The 26,904-nt window shown below is 38.8% G+C and overlaps 1 protein-coding gene across 2 annotated transcripts in view; it reads right to left on the bottom strand.

The window, feature by feature from the left end:
• The window catches only part of BRCA2 (BRCA2 DNA repair associated), a 49,689-nt gene that overhangs the window by 6,965 nt on the left and 15,820 nt on the right, over nt 1-26,904 (bottom strand). Inside the window, exons 10-20 of one of the 2 annotated variants that reach the window (XM_070749874.1) lie at nt 24,101-25,111; nt 16,702-21,243; nt 15,786-15,881; nt 13,736-13,805; nt 11,942-12,333; nt 10,921-11,114; nt 8,715-8,902; nt 6,474-6,644; nt 5,920-6,277; nt 3,023-3,178; nt 2,779-2,923 (exon numbers count right to left, since the gene is read on the bottom strand). In XM_070749874.1, the coding sequence (XP_070605975.1) occupies nt 2,779-2,923; nt 3,023-3,178; nt 5,920-6,277; nt 6,474-6,644; nt 8,715-8,902; nt 10,921-11,114; nt 11,942-12,333; nt 13,736-13,805; nt 15,786-15,881; nt 16,702-21,243; nt 24,101-25,111 (7,323 nt within the window). The remainder of the gene's footprint in view (nt 1-2,778; nt 2,924-3,022; nt 3,179-5,919; nt 6,278-6,473; nt 6,645-8,714; nt 8,903-10,920; nt 11,115-11,941; nt 12,334-13,735; nt 13,806-15,785; nt 15,882-16,701; nt 21,244-24,100; nt 25,112-26,904) is intronic. The other variant, XM_070749875.1, reaches the window with a different exon arrangement.

Here is a 26,904-nt window from a genome sequence, read left to right as displayed (position 1 = left end):
ACCATTCTAAATATCATTTTGGTTTTTTCTAAAAACAATAAAAATATATTCAATGTCTTTATAACATTGTTTAAAATCACATCCAAACAAGAACCAAACAGGATCACCCTATTTTTAAACACTATTTAAATATCAAGACTTGGCAGCTGGCATTCCAATCTTGAATATTGCAATACAACTGAGAACATTCTTTCCACTATCTTTTAGGCCTTCCATAACTCTTGATATCACTTCAGTCAAAAGAACAAGTTATCTTCTTTGGCAGATGGCTACTGCTTAAAACAAGGAAGCAGCCAGACAGCCCAGTCCAAATTCAAGTGTTCACTCCAACTGTGGCTCACTTTTTCTCCCTCCAAAAACAGAAACTCCGACCATCTAATTTGTATCCTATACATCTGTGTACTTCAAGTCATTGGAAGTCTGATTACATATTTCTGCATCAAAATCAATTTACAACTTCAGTGGCACATAATTTCCAATCTAATTTGAAATAAAAACACCATTATGGTGGCAAGAATACCGTGTTCATAAACACAGTAGTAAGCCCTTATCTATGGAACCTTGATTTGAACACTGCATACAGTAGGAAAAAAGATGGTGTGCTTTAGTAGGCTTAAATAAAAAATGACTCCGTCTGATATTGCTTCATATTTTATCATAGAAAAGGCAGCGTGCAGATTATTTATTGAATATATGGAAGCAATTTTTATTGAAACAATCTGTCAATATTCTAACTAGGAATAAATTACTTAATAATACAGTGATCCCTCGATTAGCACGGTCTCGATTAGTGCGAAACGCTACAACACGGTTTTTCACAAAATATTAATTAAAAAATACTCCACGGTTTTTTTGCTATACCACGGTTTTTCCCACCCGATGACGTCATACGTCATCACCAAGAGTCACTTCTCTGTCTCTTTCTCTCCTGTCACTATGCTTCAATCATTTTCTCATTTCTCTTTTTTCTCCCCTTTTTTCTATCATTTCTCTCTCTCTTTCTTCCTCTCTCACACTCTCTTCCTCCCTTCTCTCTCCCCCCCTCCACTTGCCCACGAGAAGAAAAAAAGCAACCTCTGCCGGGCAGCTCCCCTTGTGCCCCCGCTTTGTGCCTGCCTCTTTTGGGGATTTTTTTTTCTTTTCTTTTTTGCGCTGGCGGCGGGAGCTGTTGGGGAGGGCTCTGCCGGGAAGGCCTCTCAGCTGCAGAGCCGAATGGGGGCGGAGGCAACAGCGGAGCCCGGCGCTGGGGCCATGCGAGGCTGTTCATCCAGGGGGGCGTGGACTGGCAAGTCGCCCTCCTTTCTCTCTCTTTCTCAAGATCGCTTGCCGCTTGCCTATTGCAGCGAAGGAGGCGAAGCAAGGCTCTAAGCTGCAAAGCGGCAAGCGGCAAGCAATCTTGGGGATTCCCCTTTGCCTGGGCGGCGGGAAGACCAAGGGAAGGTTCCTTCAGCCGCCCAACACCTGATCCGCTCTGCAGCGCGGCAGCAGCGAGGAGCCGAAGATGGGGTTTCCCCTTTGCCTTTACCCCATCTTCGGCTCCTCGCTGCTTCCGCGCTGCGGAGCAGATCAGCTGTTGGGCGGCTGAAGGAACCTTCCCTTGGTCTTCCCCGCCGCCCACACGCAAACTCCACCATCTGCGCATGTGCGGCCATGAAAAAAATGGCGCACATGCGCAGATGGTGGTTTTTACTTCCGCATCCAGTATAACGCGGAAATCGGTTAGCGCGGGAGGTCTTGGAACGTAACCCCCGCGCTAACCGAGAGATCACTGTAATAACAACAGAGTTGGAAGGGACCTTCTAGTCCAACCCCCTGCTTGGGCAGGAAACGTTACACTATTTCAGACTAATTGTCAGCATTCCAAATAACATCCGAGAAATAAATCAGAGTCCAAACCTTGGCCAAGTTCCAATTTATTGAACCCTGTTGGTTACGAATTGTAGTCAACCCAATACTAACTTTTCCTACAGTTCTCCACCCAGGTTAAGGTTCATCCCTTTTCCCTACACAAGTTTGTCACATGGAGCACTCCGGTTCTCTCAACGTCCATGATCCTCCCCTGTACTTCAAGCTGGTGCTGAACCAAAGATGACCCTGAATCTTCTGGAAAGAATGCGTTGTGGCTAGTATCTTTCCTTCTCATGCAACCACCCCTCCCCAATTCCCACACTACTATTCTACTTGTGGCAAACCAAAGTCTTCAACTCAAAACAATGGCTTTGGACTGACACAAATGATTATCCAGTGTTGGAGCATTCACAACTTCTGGAGGTAAGCTGTTCAAATGCAATGAATTGTAAATCTGGTTTACAGTTATGACAGAATTATTATTTTGGAGTGAGAAGGACTCAGAGGAAATCATTTTTAAGAGAGAAACTTTAACATTCATTCTGTTTATGTAACTGCAAGAATTACTTTCTTAAAATCTGATACTTCTTTAACTGTTAATACCATTTAAACATTATTGAATCAGTAATATTACTTTATAATATTCAGCCATGTATTATATGTGGGATATATTTCTATACTTAAGAAATGCAAATTTTCAAAGCCTAAACATTTCACAGTGACTGAGTTCTATTTATAGAGGCTGGAATCAAATATAATTGAGAAAAAAAGAGACATCAGTGCAGTTTTCTAAACAGTTCTGACACACGAAGGTTGAACAGAAGAGATAGTTCGTACAGCAGCTTTCATATTTCTCTATAAATATACATTTTTCTTTTATTACATGCAGAATAACATTCTAAAAATTAAAAATTTAAATGTATATTTTACCATCGCTCTTTTCAAATTTTGCTTGTATTTTTGCCAACAATGTTTCTAATGTTTTCTGTCGATTTTCAGCAAATTTTGCAGCTTCTCTTTGTTCTGCTCGATCATTACGAAATACACAGGACCCTGTTGACAGTTTTTCCATCCACTGAAATAAATATTGGTTGAAAGTTAAGCCACACATTTGAATTAAGATTTGCTTCTCAAATTATGTTTATATTGAAGGCTAACTAATATACTAAATTACCTGCATAGGATAAATCCTTTTAACAATGACATCAATGCAACCAACAGTCCCACCATCACTAAACAATGACGATAAAGGCAAAGAGAATGGCCGAGGATCACGATAATATCCTAATTTTGCATACCATCGAGCACGTCGAGTACTATTAGCTGTAATCTAAAATAAAGAAAAGTTATTTCAGAACACATTGTTGTAATTGTTCTGCTCCAGCTTTGAACCACAAAGAACGCAACATAAACATATTCTATCCAAACCTTTGTTTACTAAATTAAAGACTACTAATGAGCTTTCTTAATAGTTGGCAAACACAAATACAGTATAAAACAGTCTTTGCTGAACACAGGCTGTTAATTCAACTTCATTAACAGCCAGCACGAATCCATGAAATAATAAATCAAGTCTGAGCAAACAGTCTTGGAGACATCAGGAAGCTTATAATGGTTGGCAAAATTCTTCTGAAGCTGCAGAGTCAAGCAGACATTTCTGAATTCAAACCACAAAGGTGAGCAATAACAGTAAGGGGAGCCTGATAGCCATGTAGATTTCTAAACATTTGCACAGAGCAAATGTTAATTTCAGAGAAAGGGAATAAATTAGACCTGTCAATTCTAAGTGCAATAAAAGTAGTCTATAATACTCGTTTTCAAATTGTGTACATTTTATTTATTTACTTGATTTCTATAGCTGCCCTTCTAATCAGTGACTCTGATTTTGCTGAAGATACTGTTTGGTGTCAGGGAAGTGGCTATTTGATCTCCACATGAATGTCGTCATCTGTCTGTTGTAATGGACAGATCCCTATCAAATGACCCTGGAACCACCTTTGCAAGGAAGTGGCCTTACTGGATTAGTCTAGTCCAGCTATCTATAGGACTCTATTTGGTTTCAGAGAGAGTTTAGTTTTCCCCCCAGGATTTTCTTACACAATTAAAGCAATTCGTTAATACTTCCAGGGAGGGTGCATGTATGTGGATACCAAGTGGTGATAAAAATGTCTCTTTAAGAGCGAAGTGATTCTGCAAGTTCTGAAAAATGGAGGGGCACCTGCTATTCGAGACCATTCTTGGACCCAGTCAACCTGGACAGTTTCATCAGTCTCCACCTTTCAGAAAGGGTAGCTAAGATGGTATTCAGCCTCCAGTTTCAGAGAACTCTGGAGGAAGTAGATTATTTGGACTCTTTGAGGATTTAGAAATGGGTTGTGCTGGTCAATGATCTAGTCAAATTAAGGGTGGGGTAGTGCATTCATCCTGGCTCTCCTTGATGTGTCAGGACGCACAATGGGACTGGGCGGCATAGAAATAAATAAATAAATAAATAAATAAATAAGGAAAAAAATCCCTTCTTTTTTATTAAAAAAATTAATAATTTAAAAAAACCAAAATCCATTACTATTAAAACTAAAACAACCAGCAAAACCAAAAACGTAACTATTAATAAAAACAGGTGAGGGCTGGGGGGGGGGTTTCTGTTATTATTTAAGTGCTTTTACCATATGCTTTAAATCAAGAGTCACTTCTCTCTCTGTTTCTCTCTCTTTCCTGTCATTCTCTGCCTCAATCATTTTCTCATTTCTCTTTTTTTCTCCCCTTTTTTCTATAATTTCTCTCTCTCTCTTCCTTCCACCCTCTCTCTCTCTCTTCCTTCCTCTCTCATCTCTCTCTCTTTCTCTCTCTCTCCCTCTTGCTCTCTCTTTTTCTCACTTTCTCTCTCTTGTTTTCTTTCTTTCTTTCTCACTCATTCTCTCTTGTTTTCTTTCTCTCTCTTGTTCTCTCTCTTGCTATCTCATTCTTTCCCCCTCTTTCTCTCTCTCTCTTTCTCACTTTCTCTTTATCTTGCTCTGTCGCTCTCACTCTCTCTCGTTCTCTCTCCGTTCTTCTCACAGCGGAGGCCGGCAAAGGTGATTTTCAATGTCGGGCGCGCTCCCCATCCCCCTGCCAGCCCTCCGGCGAAGGTTTTTCTTATTTTGAATGTTCCGAGCGGGCTGGCAAGGGGGTGGGGAGCGCGTGCACCCACGCGCCCTACATTGAAAATCACCTTCGCCGGTCTCCGCTGTGAGAACGCCTGCCCCGGCTCTCCTGCAGCCCCCTCGCTGAGAGCCCGGGGCAAAAGCGCTCTCGGCGAAGGGACTGCGAGAGAGGCGGGGCGGGCGTTCCCGATACGGGAGGAGCTGCACCCCAAGGCAGGAAGTGGAGGAGAAAAAGAGGCGGATCGTGCGGGCGGGCAAGCAGCAGCGGCGAGAAGCCAGGGGCGCGAGGGGACCGGAGGCGCAGGGGGGGCGGCCGCGGCTCCGTGCGCGCCCTTGGAAAAGGGTGCGCGGGGGGCGTTTTGGGGTGCGCACGCACAGGTGTGCGCAGCTTACGGGGAACAGTGGTCAGGAGTCTTCAATATATCAATCATATCCTTCCAAGGTCAGTAAAATGAGGACCCAGATTGTTGGGAGGCAATACGTTGATTCTGTAAACCATTTAGCGATGGCTGTAAAGCACTATGAAGTGATATATACTGTCTATTTATATACCACTTATATAAGTCTAAGTGCTATTGCTATTTTACTGTAGTATTTGTTTCCCCCCTAAGCATTTGAATCTCGTCAAACGAGTTATCTGTGGTTGTTGATTTATCATATTTAGTTGATATCCCCCCCCAATTGTTTTCATTCTGCAGAATTCACATTTTTTAGTTCAATGCTAAAGGATTTGTAAGCAACTCAAATTATAGACACATATGTTGCACTTCAAAGGGGGGGGGGGGTACCTGACCTGGAGATCTAGAACTCTGAAAGAAAAATACAAAAAGAAGAGACAACTATGCCGAAAAATTTATCACTGTCCATTCCTACAACAATATATAAAAGTCATCTTGAAATATAATCATAGTACAAGTTATAATTGTACCTTTAACATCAGACATTCTGGTGCTTCTAAAGGAGTGCTTGCATCCTGAGATCCCACAAGTTCTGCTCCATGTACAACAATTTTCTGGCCAACTGTAAGTTTCCGCCGAGACAATAGTGATTGAAGAGGAGGATCCAAGACTGCCCTAATTCCATACCAACCATCTGTAACTTCAACAATTGCCACTTCTTTTTTATTGTCCTCAGTGGTGCTTTTGCTGTCAGCAGTGTGAGGCAGCGTTGTGCTAAATGATATAATTTTAGAGATGCACAGTATGATTGTTTTTCCAGCAACATCATCTCTTTCTGTTATTCTTTTGATGGCCGATCGTTGACTTTTATCCACTTCTATATCATACCTTTAAAAAAATGAATAAATATTTCAAACTGAATTTGGATGTTTTTGAGAAGCAATTCTCTTGCTAAGTAATAGAACTTAATTTAAGGAGTAAACAACACCAGTCTCATTTGAAAGCAAAGTGGTAATTGAAGCTATACAGACACACGGTAAAATTCAGAAAAGTCATTTCCCCAAATCTTAAATCTTTACTTTACCTGTACTTTAACTGAAGTAATACTCCTTCTGGTGTAAAACATTTACTGGCAAAAGCTTTTGGAAATGCAACCTCCATAGCTGCCAGCTTCCATACAATCCATTTATAATGGTTATACACCCAGGCTTTGGAAATTAGCTTGGGATCTACACCAGGCGTGTCACACAAAGCCCTGCACAAAAATATCAGAAAATTTATCAAACTATTAGAAGATAAAGCCTGCGTTTCAGGATGGAAAAGACAACAATAACAGTCTCAATTCAACAATTCACTAATATAGAAGCTAAGAAATATCTGAGGAGTTTCTTTGTGTCATCACCTGCATTAATACTTTTAAAGCTGTAAATCACTACAGGCAGCTACATATAAAATCTTATACAATTCTATTATTTTAGAATTTGAAAAATTCTAAAAAATGAAAAATATTTAATAAAAAAGTGTATGTGATACATTTAAGAGAAAATACTGCAGTAAGGATGAACATTATTATTATTATTATTATTATTATTATTATTTATTGGATTTGTATGCCGCCCCTCTCCGCAGACTCGGGGCGGCTAACAACAATGATAAAAAACAACATGTAATAATCCAATTTAATAAGACAACTAAAAACCCTTATTATAAAAACCAAACATACACACAAACATACCATACATAACTTGTAATGGCCATGGGGAAGGAATATCCTAACTCCCCTATGCCTGGCGACAAAGGTGGGTCTTGAGTAATTTGCGAAAGACAAGGAGGGTGGGGGCCATTCTAATCTCTGTGGGGAGTTGATTCCAGAGGGCCGGGGCTGCCACAGAGAAGGCTCTTCCCCTGGGGCCCACCAAACGACATTGTTTGATCGACGGGACCCGGAGAAGGCCAACTCTGTGGGACATAAATGAGAGGTACTTGAGAGAACTCTAAATCAAGTTGAATGGGGGAGATGGAAGAGAGCAGATGTCAGTTTGGATGCAAATTACAAATTCTGTGAATGAGAGAATCCATGCTGGAAATATATTTCAAAAATATTAATGGATTTTAAATGTGTGTGCATGCGTTTTTGCGCTTATGATGTTCGCCCATCATATTTGAAGAGGACCTTGACATCTAATGGGTTATCAGCTGTCCGTGATATGTCCACAGGTAGCTGGTAAGGCTGAAAATGTTCTGCCACATGTTGGGCAGACATGTGGGCACCATTGTTGCAGTATTTGCAGCTCTGGCTTTGCGGAGTAAATCTGCCTCATGTTTGGCAGCCTTGGTGGATCAGCATGCGCCATGTTGATCGACCTTGTGCCAGGGTTTCCCAGGAGGTGGTGTCGATATTGGTGATATCGAGAGATTTGAAGGAGGCTTTTAATGTGTCTCCCATGCGATCACTTTCCTTTAGACTGCTCATCATAGAGGAGTTGTTTAGGGATGCGATGATCTGGCATTCTAGTAACATGGCCTCTCCCCCCCTTGCCCCCCCCCCGAAAATGAAACAATGAGTTCTATGAAAGCTAGCTGGGTGATTTTGGAACAGCCGCTCTCTCTTAGCAAAGCCCAACACACCTCAAAGGGTGGTTGTTATGGGGAAGATAGGAGAGAACATTATGCATCAAGGCTTGAGTTGTTAAAACAAATGCAGAATATAAATCTAATAAGTAAGCAAGCAAGCAAGCATAAGAACCTAATTTACACTGAGCCAAAATATTGATACTACAGTAGCTCAATATCTCTACTGAATAAACTTTTCAACTGGTAGCTGCCATTCAGAGACCAAGTGGGGGTCAAGATTTTGCTTATGACCTATAAGGCCCTAAACAACTTCTTAGCTGATTACTTTCCCCATTAGTGATTTGGTCAATCCCTGAGATAATCAGAAATGTCACGAGAACCACAGAGTTCTATCTAGAAATGCTGAAGTCATTTCTAAATAGGCTTTTAAGACAGGTGTGAGTATATTTTGAAATATTCTCTTTTAAGTATATAAGGTTCCTGGAGTTACTTCTTTCACATGACTGAAAAATATCTTTGCTTTTAACCAGGACTTTCTGTAGAAATGTTACATGGCTTTTGATTCTGGATTTATTATTACATGTCTTATAGTTTTTCAGAGAGAACAATAAAAACAAACTTTTAATTTTAAACAAATAGTTTCTACATTGCCCTGGTACTGAGAAATATATATCTTTCTGGCATTAAAGACATTACTAATTCTAATATTTAATCACATATTACAGACTCATAAATTTCTTAAACATCATACCAAAAGAATTCTTCTTTTCCGACCTTTCCCTCATCAGTAGGAATAATATATCCTCCATCAGCCAATTGTATTCCATGGTCTTCTAGAAAATATTTTCTACTGAAAAAATCCTGGATGAGAAATTGAAAATCTTCTGCATTTGTGCTATTAATTTTTATACATTGCTTGGAAACACCAAAAGCATACAACTGGAAGGATAAAAAGCAGATAGAATATTTTAGTATTATTAAATGCACATATGTTCAGTATATAATTACTAACAAATTATGAATCATACTCAGCATGTTTCTCAAAACAAAAAATTACAACTATGTTACAACTATTTAGTATCTGTAGTACCTTAATATTGACCTCTAGAGACAAAACCTTATAACTTCTTTTAGCTACTTTAAAGTAATTATTAAAAAGCAAAATAATCAGAAAGCAAAAATTCAAAAAAATCAGATCCCTGGAATTAAATAGCTTTGATTTTTAGGTAGGATCTTTTAGAGCACTGTTTTTCAACCAGTGTGCCGCGAGACATGGTCAGGTGTGCCGCGAAGCTCAGCTTCCGAGACCGGAAGCTGAGCTTCATTCTTCGTGCTTTCCTTCTTTGCGGCAATGAGCTTTGGGGCCCAGCAGGAGAGCGTCGGCATCAGCGGCATCAGACAGTAGCCGGGGACGGCGGCTGCGAGCGGGAGCTCCAGGTCAGAGGCAACGGCAACGGCAGCGTCCCACCCAGCTGGAGGTTCCCTGGCAGGGGCGGTGACAAATGTCCTTTGGGGGCCGGCAAGAAGGCACCGGCAGCGGGAGCGGGAGGGCACCGGCAGCAGCCACACTGGGCAATAGCCAGAGGAAGGCGGTGGAGAGCAAGAGCTCCCGGGTTGAGGCACCAGCAGCGCCCCGCCCAGCTGGAACTTCCCTGGCGGGGGCAGCAACAAATGTCCTTTAAGGCCCGGCGGGAGGGCATCGGCAGTGGGAGGGCGCCAGCAGCAGCGACACTGGGCAGTAGCCAAGGGATGGCGGCGGCGACAAGAGCTCCAGGGTGGAGGCACCGGCAGCGCCCCGCCCAGCTGCAGCTTCCCTGGCGGGGGCTCTGGCAAATGTCCTTTGAAAGAGAGAGATAGCAAGAGAGACAGAGACAGAGAGAAAGAGAAAGAAAGAAAGATAGCAAGAGAGAGAGAGAGAAAGAAAGAGAGAGAGAAAGAAAGAGGGGGCAAGAAGGGAGAGAGAAATACATAGAGGAAGGAAGGAAGGAAGAAAGAAAGAAAGAAAGAAAGAGGGATGGAGAGATAGAGAAAGGAAGAGGAAGGAAGGGAGGGGGGAAATATAGCGAAAAGGAGAGAGATAGTATTTTTTTGTCCAAACTTTTTTAGCCCCCCCCCCCCCCCCGCTCAATGTTCCCCAGGATTTTGAAAATGTGAATAATGTGCTGCGGCTCAAAGAAGGTTGGGAAACACTGTTTTAGAGGACTTAGATGCATCTCAGAAACCTAATTCTCATATTATGAAAGAATAGAAAATGACCAAAAAAAAACCCACCCCAAGTTTAGGCATTATGTTGATGGGTAAATAAAACTAAAGCATTCATTTATTTTCATGCATAGAATATGGTACTAGTCATATATGATAAATTATATTATTCATATAGGGACAAACTACAGGTAGCCTTGATTAATTCATTTTCTCTTCTGTTTCTCTGCCAACACTGGGAAAAGGAGACAGAATTTAGAAACTTTTATTCAAGTTTAGCATAACTAAACTTAATAGTTAAATCTGAATCAGGACAAAAACTTTAGTTAATATTACTTGAATCTCCAAATTCAGAACAAAATATGATAACCACATATTATCATTAACAATAATTAATTCAGATTAATCAATATTAGAAGCAAAAATAATATCCTCAGTATTGTGGACAAAAAAGAGTTAATATTATTTGACATTATTCAAGTTCAGAAAAAAATACAATAATATTGTCCCTAATAATTATTATTCTAGATTAATCAAAATGAGAAAGTTTTGTTGTTCAGCTTCAGCACACAATAACTTATAGAATACCACCTTTAAACCATGAAAAAACTTGTATTTTCTAATACAAGTTTCCAGACAAGATGAAATGGAAAACTTTAGTTTATAGGCTCAATTTCTTAAGATTCCCAAAAGGTTGTATAGGCACAAGCAAGATAATTTTTAATAATAAGCCTCTTAAAATATACTGTGCTTACCTGTTCACTAGAATAAAAGTCAGGTAATTTCTCTTTGACTGCAGCTTTTAAGGGAATTCTGCAAAGACCAGAAGATTTTTTTACAAGGTATAGGCTGCCTGGTTGTGGATGAATTATTTGATCTTGTTTCTTTGTAATTCTCATTTGTTGTAGATTTCTGGCATACTGAAGATACGTTGTCATTTTTGTTATATCTGCCAAAGTATTAATGAAATCATAGCTATTTTAATTTATATCAAAAGGTTCAAACTTGCCTAAGATAGCAACACTGATTTCTAATTAGTGCAGATCACATATGGACTATCTATGGCCAATTTATAAGAGACCTATTGCCCTTATTTCAGCATTAGTGCACCAACAAAACCAGTGTTGTTAGTGAATAAGCTATTTCTGTAATTTTTACATATCTGAGTTACTTTTCTAAAAGTGGATCTGTTTTTAAAAATTCATGGTACAAAGATCCTTAATTAATAGGAGAGGTATCATTGGCTAGTATTAAAAATTTTCAGAGTATATAAAATTGCATATAATTGAAATTCCCATCTAGAGGTGGCATTATATAAAAATTAAGAAAAGAAATTATAAGATTATCATGTCATAACAAATCATAACATCTGTGAATTTGCTATCTATAACTTTTGTGTATTTCCATAACTAGAAGTCAAATTGTTATTTTGTATATGGAATGTATCCAATTAGATTACAGCATTCTTTCTATATTTGCTTCAAACTGTTGTTTGTTATAACAACAGATTTAGACAATATCTCTTGCACCTGGCAAGAATTAATAAGTAAAGAAAATGAAACTGTTCATGTTAAACATTGACCATTTAAAAAATAAATAAAATACTTGATGTTAAGTTATTAAGTAGGGATAAAGTAGGGATAAAACAGATATCATATCTAATTTTCAAAGGTCTGCAACATAGAATATGTTCAATTGTATACTGAATTTTTATAGAAATTGTTATGATCATATTACATACATGCCAAAATAAAAAGAATGAGGTATCCAATGTACCTTGAACTATTTTACTACATCCTGAATCCAAAGCTGATGTTCCTGCACAATTATCTTTTTCTGATCCAATGAAGGTTTTGTTAATTTCTTTTGTGTTATATTCTTCCATTCTTTTGATACTTTTGCAACTGAATGAGGGGTGGTCTTTGACATTACTTATTTCACCTTCTGAAGTTCTTGATTTTATTTTAAAAGGAGGCACAAAGATCTTGATAGGCTTTTTCCCTGAATAATGATTGTGTGTTTTGTTTTCCTCACTTAAGATCATTCCAAACTGAGCCAATGGCCTAATTGAAGATCGCTCTGAAAAACGACCAGATTTAGATGCTTTCATAACTTGTCGTGGAATACTAAAATTTGGATTCAGTTTTTCTTGTCGTTCATTTAGGGAACTAAAGAAATAAAAACATTTTTATAAGAATCTGAATAGAATACTAACAAGAATTTTTTAATGTTCCTTTTAGGAAAGTCACACAGTTAAGCTGCCATATATTGCACTCTACTTAAATTACTGGTAATTTACTTATTATAAATACTGAATAATAATTTAGTACTTTCCAGAATGTTACAAAGATTATCCAATGCATTTTTAAAAACAATACCTACTGCTGTGCATTGCCCAAATTCCTTAGTTGAGATGAATGGCTACATGATTATTAAATGAAATGAAAACCAAAGATATTTACTATCTTATTTATATTTTTGTGACTTCATTATATTCTTTTGATGGTTTACATAATACAAATTATATAATTGGAATAAAATTCAGGCAATCAAATAGAACTATGCCTCCTTGAATCACTTTTTCTACAAACTTTCCTATACAGTACTGACTTTGCTACTATGATCTAGGATCGTGATGGTGAACCTGTGTGGCAGAGCCATATTGGAGGACACACGAGACGTTGCCCTATGTCAGCTCAAATGTGCATGCGCGTGCTGGCTGGCTGATTTTTGGCCCTGGGGAAGGCTGTTTCTCCCTCCAGTCGCTTTCCTGAAGCCCCGGAGTGCAAAAAACAGTTCAACGGGCAATCAGGAAGTCCAGAAAGCACACTTCTGGTTTGCCCGTTGGACTATTTTTTGCACTCCAGAGGGTTCAGGGAAGTGCAGGGTGTACCAATTTTTTTACTACTACATTGTGGCCATGGCTTATGCAGGACACCCTGCATTTTCTTTCAACATCTTTCAGTGCAAATTAGGTGCTCTGGGGTGGAGCTCCATTTTCGCTACCCCACTGTGTTCCCCCCTGTTCAGGCAGCAGCCCACCCCTGGTTCAGGGAAGCTTCCTGAAGCTCTGGAGTGCAAAAAATAACCCAATGAGCAAATCAGAAGTGCATTTTTTGAACTTCTGGTTTGCTTTTTGTACTGTTTTCTGCATTCTGGAGGATTTGGGGAAGCAAGTGCAAAAAACAGTACAATGGGCAAACCGGAAATGCAATTTCTGAACTACCGGTTTGCCCATTTTTTCATTGTCCCAGGCTTCAGTGAGGCCTGTGTGCTTGCGCGGGGATGAAGGGGCATTGTATGCATGTGCAGGGTCAGCATGGAGGGAATGTGCATGCGCATGGGGGAGGGAAAGGGTGTGGATACGTGCATGCATGCTAGCACATCCACACACTCCCTTTTGGCACACAAATCAAAAAAAGTTCGCCATCACTGATCCAGGAAATGCAAACTAGTCAGCTATGATTTTTCCAAAACTCAAAATTACTGCTTTAGACCTTTGGGCAAAGTATGGACAAAATATAAATAACTGAAGAAAAATTAAACCTAAAATGAAATGTCTACTCTTACCTAAATGAGCCACAGATGACTGGTTTTAAAGAGATCTTGTTGGATATTTTTTTCCTGTCATTTATTACATCTAAATAAAAATAAGTTCTATGAATAAAATGACATTTAAAAGAATATAAATTTCTATGCTTATGATAAAAATATCAGTTTTAGCAAACTTTTAAAAGTCAGCTAAATATCATGTTTTAAATATCACGAATATTTTTGGGAGAATTTGTTAAGTTTGTACTAATTTGAATAACATTTATCAAGTAGTGTATAACTTAATCACTATGCCTGCTACAAATAACTGGTATTTTGATGTAGGATTGCTTTCCATCAGTTTCCATTTATTGAGAGAAGCTTTTATATAGGTGAGGATAGATGGAAAATGATTATGGACTATTTCTACAAGCAATAGCAAGATCCTTGGAGCACCTAAGTTATGTAACTCCATGCCTGACATAATTGAAAAAACTGTCACTTTTAGATGAGTGAAAAAGCAAGCAGACCTTGGAACATGGTTGTATTTTTTTTAATTATGCCCTCTCTGGCACAATTTTAAAATTAATGTGATTTACTGCTCACGTATCTATATTAAAGATTGTTGTCAGGCCGAAGCCATTGTTTTGAATTGGAGACCTTGGCCTTGCTACAAGTAGAATAGTACTGTGGGAATTGGGGAGATGTGGTTGCATGAGGGGGGAAATTAGTAGCCACAACAAATTCCTTCCAGAGATTCAAGGTCATTGTTTGTTCAGCACCAAGAGGAAGCCCAAGGGAGGATGTTGAGAGAACTAGAGTGGTCCATGTATGAAGAACTGGATGTGGGGACAAGGGATGGATCTTAACCTGGGTGGAGAACTGTAGGAAAAATTAGTATTGATTTGACTACAGTTTGCATTCCAACATGGCTGTTAATAAATTGGAACTTGGAAGAAGGCCAAGGCTTGGACTCTATTTTATTTCTCAAATGCTAATTGGGACACTGACAATTATATTTACTGCTATGGGAACATGGCTTTTCTCAGAGTTAAATGCAAAGGATATATTTACCAAAGAAAAGAAAACACCTCTTCTTGTCTGTTCATGAAAAATGTTCATCTGCCAAAGCTTTGTGATATTGTAATAATATAAAATGGAAATACTATTACCACAAAGATCACTCAATTTTGAGTTGGTTGAAGTTTCTGAATGGATTTCAAAGGCTGTCTTATGTAAAGTAAATTACAATAATCAAGCTGATAAGTGACAAAATCATAAATGTCTATATCAGTATATCACTGTGCCAGAAAAGGTAATCAACTATACCAGCCAGAACTAGACAATGTCCTCTTGGCCATGTATTGCACCTACTCTTCAAGCATCAGCCCCCCCGAGTTATGAGTTATCTGGAGAAACTCTAACAGCCCTTAGTTCTCCACTGTTAACCAGAGATAAGATCCTGCTTCTAAAGTTCGGCTTTGGGAAATAGTTGTGACTGCTGCAATAGTACTAACTTCGCTTCTCCATAGCAGTTTCCCTAACCAGCCCTGTGAAAAAACTGATGATGTTTTTTCAGACTTATGTAATTGGGAGACTTCAACTTGTTATTGCTCAAATTATGAGGTGGTTTGATTCATTCCATAGAGGTCACACAATGTATGGTGTGATTTTTTTTAATCTTAGGGCATTTATTATGTTAACATCTTTCACCTGCTATAGTAATATTACTCTCAAGTTGGCCTGCAATTTTCTGGTACTGTTCAGTCTCCCTTAAAGAGCTGGGACCTTTAAATAGTCTGCCCATATGCCTGATGGACTGTTAGTTTTCAGAGCATGGTCGAGTTTAAGATAAAGTTAAGATGGAAAGTTCAATTAAGGCTTTAGTCATCACTTGGAATGAACAGGTAACAACAACCCTGGATCAATCCTTTCACTTTTTACACTGTAGTCCCTCCTCACATGTCAATCTCCAAAACAAGAAAAATATGCAGGCACTATAAAACAACAAGCAAGAAAAGAAATGGCATGCCAAAGAAGACAAAATGTATGAGTCTGAGATGACTTATACAGACTGAAAAACAATTACCATATGGAGAACTTCTTGAAGATTTGAAATATGATTTACTGGATTTTTCCGATTGATCAAATTCAGGCAGCAGCTTTCTTTTAATAGGCGGTTGTCCTAAAAAAGGTATGTCACATTTCAAAAATGCATGTTCAATAAATACAAATTTCTATGGAATATCTATTTAACTGATTTATTAAATCATGTTTTATATAGATAGCAGGGCTTTCTTTTGAAAATGTGAGGCTTATTATATTCATATTATGTATTGACATATTATGTATATCTATATACATAAAACAGATATTATTTTTCAAAATATTTGTCAATAAAATGTTTACAAATAAACCCAAATTTTAATTAACTCAGCTCCAGATGACTACAGAGATACAACCTTCCATGTTTTTCCCCAGACACACAGCAGTGATTTACCACTGTGCTTTAAAAAAAATGTTTTTCAGTTTCCCAGCCTGGCCTACAAACTTGGCATTTGCTATCAGAAAAAGTAAACAAAAAACAAAAAAAGAGGAAACAATATTTTATACCACACATTCACAATTCTTCACATTAGCATTTTTCATTATTCAAGAAAAATGTAGAATGGCTAAAGAAAAAGGGTCTAGTTATTTGTAGGGGACAGCTGCTAACTTTTTAAAGCATATTTTCCCTCTCAATGCGAGTCCTGCTAATAGGATAAAAAATATAGAGTATTTATAAGAAGCTATTATTGCTATTACTCTACTCTTACAAAACTCATGCGAACACTACAGTGCCAAACCTTTGGCAATATAAATTTGAGACTTTGTATTTTTTAAATAAGATTTTTCTTCACTGAAGTCAATAATTGTGTAGAACACTAATCTGAGTTATTGGCAGTGTGCAGTGTTCAGTACCTTAAATGAATTTTAAAGGTTGAAGAAAGCAAAAAAGTGCTTACCAAATGTGTTTTCTTTTTCCAGACGTCTTTTCCCACTTCTTGTACGTAACAGAGAACGATTAGCTGTCAAGACATATTTTTCAGTATTTCTTTGTACTTCTGAGTTAGTGAAATCATCATCTTCTATGAAAGCTTTTGTACTTTCTGAAGCTTCTACCTCTGAGTAATTATCTGGAATTTGGGAATAAGCAGGACAAAAACAATCCGGGTTCCCTTCTGTTGCATGTTTAGTACTGACCCTACTTTGGCATGGTTGTGTTATTTTCAAAGGTTCAGTTACTTCTTTTGAACATGAAAACCTTCTTTTGAATTCTGCTGGTTGCTTGTATTTCTCAGTAGAAGTGATGCACATAGGTACTTCAACGTTTACCAAGTATTTAGAAGTTTCATTTTCATTCAGATTCTCTCTGCTTTTGCATTTCTCCTTTGGTTTAGATGACAAATTGGCTTCATGCTTCTGTTTAACGTTTGTAATGGGAGTTTTTATTGGAGAATTACGAGTTTGTTGTAAAGTTTCATCAGCAAAGAAATCAGTTGCACTGATATCATCAAATTCTTTTAACAGTCCCATAACATTCTGAACAGCTTTGTGAGAAATCTGTACCTGTTTTCCACGTGCTGTATTAAAATCACACGGAATGCCTGAATGTTCTACGTTTAGATTTTTTCCCCTTTGGGTTATATTTAATCTATTTTCTCTGGGAAATACATTTTTTCTGACAGAATTTACTGTGTTATAATCATAATTGTGATCTGGGTCAAAATTCTGATAACCAGGTAAATTGGACTCAATTTCAGAAAAAAGTAGGGTTGCTTTCTTTAGTGATTCTTTAGATAACTGAACAGGCTTACCACTTGCTGTACTAAAAAAACCACAGTTGTCAGTAGAAGAGTCTGATTTACATTTCTTTTTGTTGGAAGTTCGGGTATCAGAACATATATTCGTTTCAATAAAGTCATCTGAAGCTTTACAATTTAATTCAGGCACAGTTTCCATTGATTTGGGTACAATACATGACAATGTTTGGGCGCTTTCACAGAATTTTTTGGTTACAGGAAACTGGGACAGGCCTGAATATTCTGTTGGAATCTTCTCTACACTCAAATAACTGGAACCAATACAGTCCCCGCTACCATAAACATCAGAACTTCCAAAGGTGTTATCTTTATTTGCTTCAGACTGAGATTCCAATTTATTGAGGTTTTTATGAAGAAAGTGTTGGGCATTTTTTAATGCTTCCTGAGAAACATTAACAGTTTTACCACTTGCTGTTCTGAAACTGAATGCAGCTGGCCTAGTTTTCTGTTTTGAAGGGGAGTCTTTTTCTCCATTAGTTGAGGATTTCTCTAAAGTACTAATATCCAAGAAACGCAAGCTACACTTCGGTGTCATCCAATTTTCATTTTTATAAGTTTCTTCAGATATAGTATTAGTTCCCCCATTAACATCTGACTCAGATGTAGTCACGTTCTTCACTGAATATATCTTATTACAGGTGAAATTATCATCTGAAACAAAATTCTGATGACTTGATAAATTAGGTTCGATTTCAGAAAAAAGTTGTCTTGCTTTATTTAGCGATTCTTTAGATAACTGAACAGGCTTGCCACTTGCTGTGCTGAAAAACATACATTTATCAGTAGAAAAATCTGAAATACAGTTCCTTTTGGTGGGACGGAAGGAATTAAAACATTTGCTCATTTCAAAACTTTCATCTGAAGTTTCACAATTTGTTTCAGAGAGAGGGTCCACTAACATGGACGTAGCACAAGGTAATGTTTGGGCTGTTCTACATAATTCTTTAGTTGTAGGAAACTGTGATATATCCAAATATTCTATTGGCATCTTCTCTACACTCAAGTAACCAGAAGTAATGCAGTTTTTACTGCCAAAAGCATCCAAAGAACTTGCTAATTTATTGCATTCATTTGTTTCAGAGTGAGATTCTAAGTTACTGTAGTTTTTATGAAAAAATTGTTGGGCATTTTTTAATGCTTGTGGAGAAACTTTAACAGTTTTACCACTTGACGTTTTGAAACTGAATGCAGGGGGCCTAAGTTTCAATTGTTTTGAAGTTGAGGTTCTCTCATTAGTTGGATACTTCTGTAAGGTGCCAATATCCAGTAAATGTAAATCACGTTTTGATGTCATCCAATCTTGATTTTTAAATGCTTCTTTCAAAATACTGATTTTTCCCTCTCCATTAAAATATGATTCAGATGTATTTATATTCAAGGTCAGTCCTTTAAAGATCAGTCCACTCTTGAAACCCTGTTTAACAGTGTTCGACAAAGAATCTTCAAAGTTATCTTTAGAATGTCCAATTTCTCTACATTTTTTAGTTCCTTCTCCAAATTTAAAATTCTTTTTAACTGAATCTTCTACACTAGGTTTTATAAGATTATCAGTATTGTTCATATCTTCTGAAAGAAGACGCCTTGCTTTAAGTAAAGATTTGTCAGTAAACGTAATTTGTTTGCCACTAGCTGTATGAAAACCGCCAGATTGCTTTTCCCTGTTTCCAGAGACATTCTTATGGTTGCACCCAAAAATGATTTCAGTCTGATTTAATTCTGTACTCTCTTTCATAGAAGGGATAACTTGTTTGTGTCTAGCATCTGTCTTCCTTTTGCAGTATGACATATCATTTATCTCTTCCTGTGTATCAAAGTCTGTCAAAAAATTAAGTCTGTTACTTTTTTCTGCAAATGTGTTCCCATCAGTAACAGTGTGAATACTCTGTAGAAAATATTGTTTTTCTGGCTTACTTACTTTTTCCTCTTGTTCCAAAATAAAACTTTCTTTTGCACCTGCATCATTCCAAATATTATTTTTTTCACTTTTAGTAACTTCAACTAAGCATGTTAGATCAGACAACGTTTCTGGGAAATTATTGTTACAGCAAGTTTTTCCACAATTTACGAAATGATGTACAGGTAAAGCGTTTTGATTTTTAGTGGATAACAATTCATCTTCCGAGTCATGTACAGAATATTTTTGAATAATTTTCAAGTTTACTTCTGTAGTGCTAGTAATCTGGATGACCCTATCTTTATGGCAGTCCACATGTTTTAACTTATTTTCTGTATCATCCTTTACAAAAGCGATTGTATCTTTTGTGGTACCTTGCATTATGTATTTAGCATTTCCTTTTCTGGCTTTCTGAGGCCAATCAATATCTATTTCTTTCATAGCCATATGCCAACTATTGCATTTCTTTGAACCATCCATTTTTATTTTATAGGAGTTCAATATTTCACCCATTCCATTCATATTGCTGGGTAATTCTGTACCTCTTGCAATCTCATCTTTGCTGTTAACTGAACTATGATTTCGCAGATCAGACTGCAAGGGATCTGAAATAACTGGAACAAAACATTTCTTTTCTTTTCTATTTGATTTCAACAATATAACCTGCTCGTTGCATTGTTTGTCAGTATTATATTTCCCAGTATCTGTATGCTTAAAAGAGGACTTATCATCCACAAATTCCATATCTTTACAATTCTTAGAATTTAATTTTTTATCAAAACATTTAGTCTTGTTAGTGTTATTGCCCATCATACTCTTGTGTTTTCTAAACTGGGTAAATTCAAATTGACTGTCTGTTTCTTCCAATATATTAGAAAGTTCAGTAATTTCAGCTACTTGGCTTGCTGTTAAATTGTTTTTTTCTCCAGAGTGCTGATTTTTAAGTACATTTTGAACAGACTTATTACCATATACAGGAAAACCAATTTTCATATCATCTGAGTAAATAGAGTTTACCACAGAATCAGAAACATGTACATTTAGTTCATTTTGTCCAACTGAAAAATTCTCAGTATTTTCCTGTTTATTTTGACTTGTAATAGCACTTTTTTCTTCATTCTGAAAGTCTTCAAGAAGTTGATCTTCTATATCCTTGAACAGTAATTTGCCTTTTCTGATTTTATCAGCAGATAGCACTATCTGTTTATCAGATGCAGTTTTAAAACCTTTGCATTTCTGGATTTTCCTATGACAAAGACTACTTAACTCTCTCTGCTTATCAGAAGGTGCACCTTCTTTTAAACTTAGTAATGGAGATAGTTTTGTATCAATTTCTTTCTCCAATATCATAGTTTTAGATTGTGATGCTTTCATTGAATGAATACCACTATCCAAAAATTGTGCAGTTAATTCCAAGGTTACTTGCTTATTTTCTGCTTCTGATACTTGCATCGGCACTGTACATTCTTTAATAAATACTTCTTGTGATGAACTATAATTTGTGAAATCAGTCTTTCTGTCCACACAGGTATTGCTGTGATAGATTCCCTGCAATCCTTTTTCAGTTACCTGTGTTTGATAATTAGCAGCAATATCTCTGGAAAGTATTACAGCTTCTTTCTTCATATTATTTTTTAGAAGTAGTGTTGAAGTATTTGTAGTGTTATGTTCAATATTTGTCTTATTACTATCTGTAGTTTCATATAACATGTTAGTAGATGTATAGCATTTTTCAGAATCTATTTGCTTGCTTTCTTTTGTGGAATGATCATCAGCAATTTCTATTTGTCCTGTAAGAAGTTGAATTATAACAGGGATATGAGTTAAAATAATATCAATATAAACATATCCTAAATTTCTGTAGTATAATATTATATAGTATTTTTTTCAGGATGTAAACTGAGAAGCCACAACTTTTGCTTTATATCTGAATTCTAGATTTTTATGCTATATCTGAAAAACTATCAGCTATTAGAACATTTGTAAGTAATAGAACATAACAGTAGTGTTGATTTTTAAAATATATACTGCTCAAAAAAATAAAGGGAGCACTCAAATAATACATCCTAGATCTGAATGAATGAAATATTCTCATTGAATACTTTGTTCTGTACAAAGCTGAATGTACACAACAGCATGTGAAATTGATTGTCAATCAGTGTTGCTTCCTAAGTGGACACTTTGATTTCACAGAAGTTTGATTTACTTGGAGTTATATTGTTGTTTAAGTGTTCCCTTTATTTTTTTTGAGCAGTATATATACCTTTTCAACACACAATTGGGATTCAGTAACATAACGTATTTTTCAGAGAACACCTCTACTTAAGATCTTTTCTAGATAAGAATCGGGTGTTCAAGATTTCCCCCCCTCTTCTTAAGAACCATTTTCTACTTAAGAACCCAAGCCCGGAAAAATTTCCCAGGAAATTTGAAAGCGGCAAGAAGGCTCGGCCAGTTTCCTGCCATTCCCCCTTTAATCCCGGGCATCTCGGGCTTTTCTGGGCTGCCAGAGGAGCCTTTCAGTGGCGCTTAAGGAGGCTTTGGCAGCCCAGAGTGAACGGAGCATTCTCCTTTCTCTGGGCATAAACTACTTTGCTGTGGTGACTCCCTTGTGCTGCCTCCCCTACACCTGGCGTGAGGTTGACTCCCAGAGCGTCTGGGCGCGGAAAGGCAAAAGGAGGCACTTCGCCTCAGTCGGATCAACTTGGCTTCAGCCAAACTGAGGATTCACCACAGTGAAGGAAAGGCGCCGGCTACAAAGCAAGCGAACGAGACGAGAGGGGAGCCCTTCAGCATGGGAAGGAAGAGGAAGCAGGTAGCAACAGCAGCCTTTCGGTCAAAGGAGTGGGAGGTTCCACCCTCTCGTCCACCTGGGTTTCTCTTTGGTGCAATGTATGGCAGGCAGCCTCGCGCCGGGTGTATGGGAGATGCGTGCTCTTCCTCACCATCTGAGTCCCTCTTTTTTTTTAAGCCTTAAGGTTTTGGTTTTTTTTTATTCTCCTCACCTCACTTTCTTCCTTCACCAGCAACTGTCCTCCTCTTCTTCCTGCTCCTCCTCCCACCCAAATTCAGAGCTTTTATTTCTTTCCTAATGGGTTTGCATGCATTATTTGTTTTTACATTGATTCCTATGGGAAAAATTGCTTCTACTTACAAACTTTTCTACTTAAGAACCTGGTCACGGAAGGAATTAAGTTCTTAAGTAGAGGTATAAGACACACCTTTTTCCCCAAAAAGAGAAGGTGAAAATCTGGGTGCTCTTATACTCAGAATGTAGCCCTGCCTACACGTTCCATGCATTGCTTTTGGGTGATTCCAGGCGGTGGGGATCTTCACTTCCACATGGAGCCTGATTCCTGAAGCATCCCAGGAGAGTACATTGAAAGCCTGATTCCCGAAGCAGCCCAGGGAACTCAGTTGAAAGCCTTTTAAATGAAAGCATTTTCAGGTGGCAGATCCCCCACTCTGATTGCAAAAAGGATGCCTGAAAGGTGAGGATCATAGAGGAAAATGTTTCCAGCTGGCAGATCCCTCCTCCCCCAACAGAGGGGAATCTGCTGGTTGGAAACTCTTTCCTCTACAATCCTCACTTTTCAGGCACCAGATTCCCCCTCTTCAATTGCAAAAAGGGTGCCTGAAATGCGAGGATTGTAGAGGAAAGCGTTTCCAGCTGGCAGATTCCCCCTCCCCAAAAATGGAGGGGAACCTGCTAACTGGAAAGTCTTTCCTCTACAATCCTTGTGTTTCAGGCATCAGATTCCCCCTCTCCGATTGCAAAAAGGGTGCCTAAAACGTGAAAATGGTAGAGGAAAGCATTTCCAGCTGGCAGATTCCCTCTCCCCAATAACAGAGGGGAATCTGCTAGCTGGAAATACTTTCTTCTACAATCCTTACATTTCAGGCACTCTTTTCGCAATCAGAGGAGGATCTACCACCTGAAAACACAAAAGATCTCTGTTGCTCGTTATCAAAATCCGAGTGGAAATGAGGACCTCACTAATCCTAATGCTGGTAGGCAGAGGCAGAATTCTTTTTTTCTTGTTTTTCTTCCCCAAAATTAAGGTGTGTCTTATATTCCGGTCTTATATTCTTATACTCTGAAAAATACAGTATTCTTACAGTATTACTTTTTTTTCTAAAATATTTGAAATTACAATCTACTTTTGGAATGGCATATTCAGTTCACATTCCTCTTCATTAGCTCTTAGACTTACAGAAACCTTTCTCCATCCAGAGATGGGGAAGAGGAATTCCTTTATTTCTATATGTTATTTTTACTTATATTGACCAGCAGGGGGCAGTATATGACCAGTTTCATTTTATCTGAAATTTGTCAGTTCTCAATAACTAAGACCCCATACAAAGCTCTGTGGGCTGTATATACCCACTAAGTCTCAATAGAACAAAACAGGTCTCCTGGTAGTCAGTATCTGAAATTCTAGTATTTTTCTTTGTTTTTATAATTAGCCATACTTATTTATTTCATCTATCTGAAAATGACCTTAGCAATATTTAATCAAAATATATACAGTATATTTTAGTAGACTTTTTCAGTAAACAGAAGTCACAGCAATGAACTGAGACATGTATGGAATTTTAAGTATTAAGTCTTAGAGGTTAATATGCAAAGGAATATAAATATTGTACCTTCATTCTTGATTGAGATTTCAGAAAGTTCAGAGATACCGGCTTCTAAATTTGTGCATACTGGCACAAAACAAGTAAGAGATTCATCTCTCTGGGTGGTTCCTTCTTCCCGCTGAATCAGAGAATTGTTTAGAGCATAAATGAATTTTTTGGGCCGCCTTTTCAAACTGGAAAGTGAGCTAATATTTTTCAAGCTTGATTTTGTTTGTTGTCTGTCATCACTAGAACCTTGATTTGAAATATTACCTAGATCGCCTGGAGAATTTTTATCTTTCCTTGAGAAATCAGAGTGTATATTCTGGACTTCTGAGGATTCTGTTAAAGTTCTGCTCTTTAAGAAAGAATTATTCTCTGAAAATTTTACAGAAGAAAACTCCTCATCCTCAGCATGTTTCAATGACACTGAATCTTTCTTAAACAATAAAGGTGAGTTTTCTGAAACGGCTAACTTTTCTGTAGAACTCATCTTACTACCTTGTATTCGACGTGGTGTATTTAATATATATGATTTTAATATTTTAGGACTACTGCATTCTTTTTCTATAGACGATGGACTACCCGGAGAAGTTTTCTTGACCTGTAAGGTAGAAGATGAACTAATGTTCTTCATGAACTTTTTTTCAAGCTGCGTTATTTCAAGACCAGACAAGTCCAACTGAGACCATGGATAAAGCAAAGATGATGGCATATTTTCCTTTCTGTTCATTGCATTCTGTATTTTTGGGACATTTGCATTCAGGTTACATTTAGAAGATTTTAATTTTCTTTCACTAGAAGCCTTAATCATTTCATTTTCTCCTTCAAGTTCATCATGATTCTTTTCATTAAAAAGAGCTTTTTTATTCTTCTCAACTGAGTTAATTTTTTTAAGAAAAACTCTGCTGCTGGCAATGTTCAGAGAAAAATCATTTGTACCATGATTATCTTCATCTTTTGGTACATTTGATGGCTTTTGGTGTCCAACAGGAAATGTATTCTTATCAAAAGATCCATTTAAAAAACTTTCAAGATCTGTAAATAATTGCAAAACAGCAACATAAGAAGTAAAATCCCACTAAAGAAATTGGTAATGAAAATTATATGAGAATTCAATTATAAAATCTAGGTAAAGGCCTAGGAAATGTTTATGTAGTTATTTGTACATTAAAACCTAATGTCCATTTGAAACTAACTATCAGTAAGGGTATGTGGGAACAATTGTGGAAAACAGAGCAACAAGACACAGCCATGGGAACAGGAAAATAAATTATTCTGCAGCAGGAATGTAACTTTGCATCAAAGCACAATTAGTTAATCTGGTAATGTTTTCTATCTAGTCCAGCGTTTCCCAACCGGTGTGCCGCGGCACACTAGTGTGCCGCGAGACATGGCCAGGTGTGCCGCGAGAAGCTCCAGCTGGGCGGGGCGCTGCCGGCGCCCCTGCCTGAGTGTCGTCCTGTGGATGGTCTTGGGCTTCACAGTCGCTTCCTGGTTCCCTCTCCTCCCACCACCTGTGTCTCCCGCCGTCGCCTCCACCAAGCCGTTGCCCGTTGCCATGGGTTCGAGTGGGAGCTGCCACTTCCCTCCGTCCAGCTCAGCCACGCTGCCGTAGAAAGCACAGAGGTTATTGCCACCGCTTCTGCCTCCACTCAGGGAGCCACCGTGGTCACCGCGCCTTTTCCTCTCGCTCAGCTCAACCACGATGGCTCCCTGAGTGGAGGCAGAGGTGGCGGCAATAACCTCTGCACTTTCTACGGCAGCGTGGCTGGGCTGCCTGGAAGGAAGCGACAGCTCCGAGGAATGAGGCGCTGGCGGTAGACACAGGTGGAGGGATGAGAGGGAAACAGGAAGCAACCGTAAAGCCCAAGACCAGCCACAGGACGACTGTCAGCCAGGGGCACCGGGACCGCGCGCAGCCATGGTGGGAGCAGCATGAGAAAGAGAGGATTCTATCCCACGAGGAGACGCCCACCGAGCTGCAGGTCCCGCTGCCGTCGCCTTCTTTCCCTCCGCCTCTTTCTCCTCATGCAGCCTGAGCCCGCCTTTGCGAGTCCGCCCTGGCTTTCGCTTCGCCCCATGATTTCCCCGCAATTTCATCCAGGCCACCTCTTGCCTCCTTTTAAACTGTGGGGAAATCTGCGGGCAAAGCAAAAGCCAGGGCGGGAGAGAAGCACGGGGGTGGGGAAGGAGGAGAGCCCCTCAGCGCTTCCCCTTTGCCAAGCTGCCTGCTTGTCCTCGCGCCTCGTTGCTACCTCCTGCCTTTTTCCAGGGGCCTTTGGAAGGCACCCAGGGAAGGGGGGGGATTGGGGGTGGCTGCAGCGGCTTCTCGTCCTCCTCATGCGGCTGCTAACGCCCGCCCGGCTCCTCTTGCAGTCCCTTCACCGAGCGCTTTTGTCCCAGGCTGTCAGCGAAAGGGCTACAGGACAGGCGGGGCAGGCGTTCTTCTCACTGCTGAGGCAGGATTTGGAATGTCGGGGGGGTGCGTGCGGGCTCCACATCCCCCTACCACCCAGAACATTTAAAATAAGAAAAACCTTCGCCGGCCTCCGCAGAGAAGAAAGGAAGAGAGAGAAAGAGAGAGCAAGAGAGACATAGCAAGAGAAGCAGAGAGAGAGAGAGCAAGAGAGACATAGCAAGAGAGGCAGAGAGAGAGAGAGAGAGACAGAGAAAGAGAAAGAGAGAGAAAGAAAGAGAGATAGCAAGAGAGAGAGAAAGAGAGACAGAGAGAGAGAAAGAGATAGCAAGAGAGAGAGAAAGAGAGAGAAAGAGAGATAGCAAGAGAGGCAGAGAGAGCAAGGGAGAGAGAAAGACATATAGGGAGGGAA

The sequence above is a fragment of the Erythrolamprus reginae genome, chromosome 4 (genome assembly GCF_031021105.1).
Source record: "Erythrolamprus reginae isolate rEryReg1 chromosome 4, rEryReg1.hap1, whole genome shotgun sequence".
NCBI classification, from domain to species: Eukaryota; Metazoa; Chordata; class Lepidosauria; order Squamata; family Dipsadidae; genus Erythrolamprus; species Erythrolamprus reginae.
The sequence above is the reverse complement of the archived record's forward strand: the minus strand, read 5'-3'. Positions and strand labels throughout refer to the sequence as shown.